The 4,091-nt window shown below is 39.7% G+C and overlaps 1 protein-coding gene across 1 annotated transcript; it reads left to right on the forward strand.

Moving 5' to 3' along the window:
• Positions 1–59: 59 nt before the first annotated feature.
• LOC118757051 (uncharacterized protein K02A2.6-like) lies at positions 60–574 on the forward strand (the record flags this gene model as incomplete). The annotated part of the gene is made up of 2 exons (XM_036491780.1): positions 60–274; positions 349–574. Coding segments are annotated over exons 1-2 (441 nt in total), but the record flags the coding sequence as incomplete, so codon positions are not given.
• Between the last annotated feature and the right edge of the window lie 3,517 nt (positions 575–4,091).

A 4,091-nucleotide genomic window follows, 5' to 3' on the forward strand; every position in this document is an offset into this window, starting at 1 on the left:
TCCGTGACGGGTTCTCACTCCTAGTCTTTTATTCGTCTGTTATGGTCTTTGTAACAAAGATGGCCAGTATAACGGCTCAAGCAACGATCGATGCCTTAAAAGTAATATTTTCTGTCGAAGGTCTGCCTGATACCATAGTCACGGATAACGGACGGCAATTCTCAGCGGCCGAGTTCCAGGTTTTTTGTAACAGCAATGGGATTACGCATCTCACCACTGCGCCTTTTCATCCGGCATCGAACGGTGAAGCTGAACGCTTTGTGCGCACCTTTAAGCAAGCCTTTAAGAAAGCAGTCGCGGACGGTAAAATCATTTAGATTCACTACTAACCATTCTTAGCACTTACAGAACTTGTCCCATTGGCAGTAGCAATAAGTCGCCGGCGGAATTGCTACATGGCCGCCAGCCAGAAACACGGCTTAATATGCTTGTACCCACTCCCACTCAAGGGTCCAGGGCCGGGTCGGAATCATCGTACGCTGTTTCGACAAACGTTTACGCCAGGAACTATGCACGGGGTCCACCGTGGATTCCTGGTGTAATTCAAAGCAAAGTGTGCAGTATGATGTATCGCGTGAGTACGGACCAAGGCTTACTCCGTCGCCATCGTAACCAGTTGAAAGCTCGCCTATCAGGACTAACGGGAGGGTTCTTGACTAGGTGCGGAGGGACTGATGCATCTCAATACAACACTGTTCCTAAGAACTGAATGACGCATCTAATGCAACACTGTTTCATAAGATCCTTCGCAAGTTGACGTTTGCAAACTACACACCACTTCGCTTATATTACGATTTTCGCTATCACGTGTTCTTACTTAAAATTACTGAATATTGTTAACAAATTAGATTAATAAATACTTGAAGTTACAACAGGAACCTACTTACGAAATTTCAACGAAATCGGACAAGATTTGATGAAAATATACCTATTTTTTTAATAAAGATGCATTTAAAATCTGGAGTTTCCGGAAAAGAAACAACAGCGTTGAGCGACCTCTAAATCTGGTTCAAATAAGCTGAAATTTTAGATTGAACTTGTCTTCCCTATTATTTTCAAGAATCCGAACGTTCTCAGTCGAAATTCAAAAAGTTCCAACTTTGAATCACCCTAATGTACATATGTTCTAACAGAAGTGGAGAACGACTTCCGCCCACGTAAAAATAGCCGTCCTTACCAAATACATTAAAGGCTTTCACAACTCTGAGATTTCTTGCTCAGGGATCATAAAAACAGAGTGTTGGCAATAAGGCGTTACTTGGATTAGCCCAACCGACGGTTTCTATTGTGTTAAAAAATGTGCATACTTCAAACCAAATTTATCAATAAACTAGTGCTTGGAAATTTGAAATCTTTGTTTTAAATGAAAAGTTTAATCTTTTGGCTACATGTGTGTATTAAAGTTTTTAGATTCAGGTCACGCGTTTGGGATCAACAATCCAAAATCCTTGCACAAATAACTAAACCGTACCCCTCGGAGAAGCAACATGCTCAACTTGATGTTTTATGCTCGCAATTTTCGGCCTGAAAAAAAAAACAGTATTTTGTTCAAATCGTTTCCATAAGTTCATATTATAAATTTTAATACTTACATACATTATTTTAATTTTGTTAAATTGTATCGTATCGTATAAAAATGGTCAACTGCTTGAAAGCGTATGAAATTAAACAGCTGATACGATAGCTATCGTATGGCAATACCAAAATTTAACGCTATACGATAAGCGGTAGCTATCGAATTTCATACGCTAAAATTTAATTCGTAATACGGCACAACAGAATGCAAGTGTTTATCGTGTATCGTATGGATTCATAGTAGGGGGGTTAGTTTATTAACATGTGCATGTCATTGGAGGTAATCGAATAAATGTAAAATGTCTTGCCACTGCATTACGTGTAATACAATCGATAAGCGAAAATTGTCTTGAGGCGACTTGTATTGCGTTACTCTATTGATACAAAAATAAGTGCTTCCCAAAAAATGAAAAGTTTTTGCTGGGGTGTGTGTGAGCAGAGCATGTATGCATGTGCAAATACGAGCCGGTATATACGGCACCCTGAAATTGTGCATACGGAACTGTGCATACGAAATAATGCATATGAAAAAACCGAAATAATGCATATATGCACCGTTTTGGTTGAAACACGAAATAATGCATACGAAAAAGCCGAATTAATGCATATATGCACAGTTTCGGTTGAAACCCGCAATAAAGCATATGCACACTTTCGTTTGAAAACCGAAATAATGCATATGAGATAACCGAAGTAATGCATATGAGAAAACCGAAGTAATGCATGCCAACAAGTAACAGCAAGCACCTCTGCACGTTCAGCCACTGCCGTACATGCAGATTTGTTTTCAAATGTTGAACTTGAATCACATTTCTTACAATCGGCTTATTAACCATGGAAAATCAAACCATAACTTGGTTGAAAAAACCCTTTTGCTTTGGCTCAGTGTGCATATGACAAAAACCGAAGTAATGCATACATGCACAGTTTCGACTCAAAACCGAAATAATGCATATGACAAAAACCGAAATAGTGCATACATGAAAACGAACTTCTTTCTGCGTAGGCGGCCTTCGGCCGCGCTTAGGGATTATAACCCTTACTAAGTAGAATTCTCCATTCTATGTTACCAGAAAAGGGGGCTGAAGTATTTTTGTGCAGAACTTCTTTCTGCGTAGGCGGCCTTCGGCCGGGCTTATCGGTTATAACCCTTACTAAGTAGAACTCGCCTTTCTGTGTTGCCGGAGAAGAGGGGCGTAAGTATTTTTGCGCAGAACTTTTTTTTGCGAAGGCGGCCTGGGGCTGCGCTTAGGGATTATAACCCTTACTAAATAGAATTCTCTTTTCTGTGTTGCCGGAAAAGAGCGGCGGAAGTATTTTTGCGCAGAACTAAGATTTGCATAGGCGGCGTTTGGTCGCGCTTAGGGATTGTAACCCTTACTAAGTAGAACTATCCTTTCTGTGTTGCCAGAAAAGGGGGGGCGGAAGTATTTTTGTGCATAACTTCTTTCTGCGTAGGCGGCCTTCGGCCGCGCTTAGGGATTATAACTCTTACTAAGTAGAACTCTCCTTTCTGGATTGCCGGAAAAGAGGGGCGGAAGTATTTTTGCGCAGAATTTCTCTCTACGTAGGCAGCCTTCGGCCGAGCTTAGGGATTGTAACCCTTATTAAGTAGAATTCTGCTTTCTGTGTTGCCGGAAAGGGGGAAGTATTTTTGCGTAGAACTTTTTTCGTAGGCGGCCTTCGGCCTAGGAATTATAACCCTTACTAAGGGATTGTTACCCTTACTAAGTAGAAGTAATTCATATTAGAAAAAAAAAACGAAATTATCCATGTGCCCACTTTCATTTTAAAACCGAACTAATGCATGTATGCACAATTTCGGTTGAAAACCGAAATAACGCATATGTCAAAAACGAAGTAATGCATACATGCACAGTGTGGGTTGAAAACAGAAATACTGCATTTAAAAAACCCGAAGTAATGCATACATGCACGGTTTCGGTTGAAAACCCAAATAATGGATATGAAAAAATATCGAAATTTTGCATATGCATACTTTCGTTTTAACCGTAGAACACATAACCAAAAAATACCACGTTAACACATAACCGGGGTACTTGTGTGTCCACTTACTAGTTTTTAATGTCTTAGAGGCATAATAGCAATTGTTATGGGTTTAATCCAATACTGTATGAGCGCTAGTTAATTAAGAATGTTAATATATTAACCGCGAAAATTCAAGTATGTAAATACACAGAAGAAATAGGCTTCAAAATACATACAACGACAGTCTAAATATCTTCCAGTGCATATAAAAGGTAACAGAAGATAACATAATGAAATGTTGTGTCAAATTAAAATTTTGAATGCCTTTTCTTTTACATATTGTCTGCTGGAGAAGACGAGGCTTATATTCAGTATCTTTGTGACACCATTGTGGACGATGGAGCAGATTCTTTATCTGAGCGTGGGGAAGAGCAGGGGCCCAATATAAGAGATGTCGAAATGTCTGACGCGGAAAATGTCTGTTTCCTGCAAATGCAGCCACGTGGCTTGAGGGAGCTTTTTTGAAA

Source organism: Rhagoletis pomonella, unplaced genomic scaffold, assembly GCF_013731165.1.
Source record: "Rhagoletis pomonella isolate Grant_MI unplaced genomic scaffold, Rhpom_1.0 Rhpom_scaffold_13952, whole genome shotgun sequence".
Lineage (NCBI taxonomy): Eukaryota > Metazoa > Arthropoda > Insecta > Diptera > Tephritidae > Rhagoletis > Rhagoletis pomonella.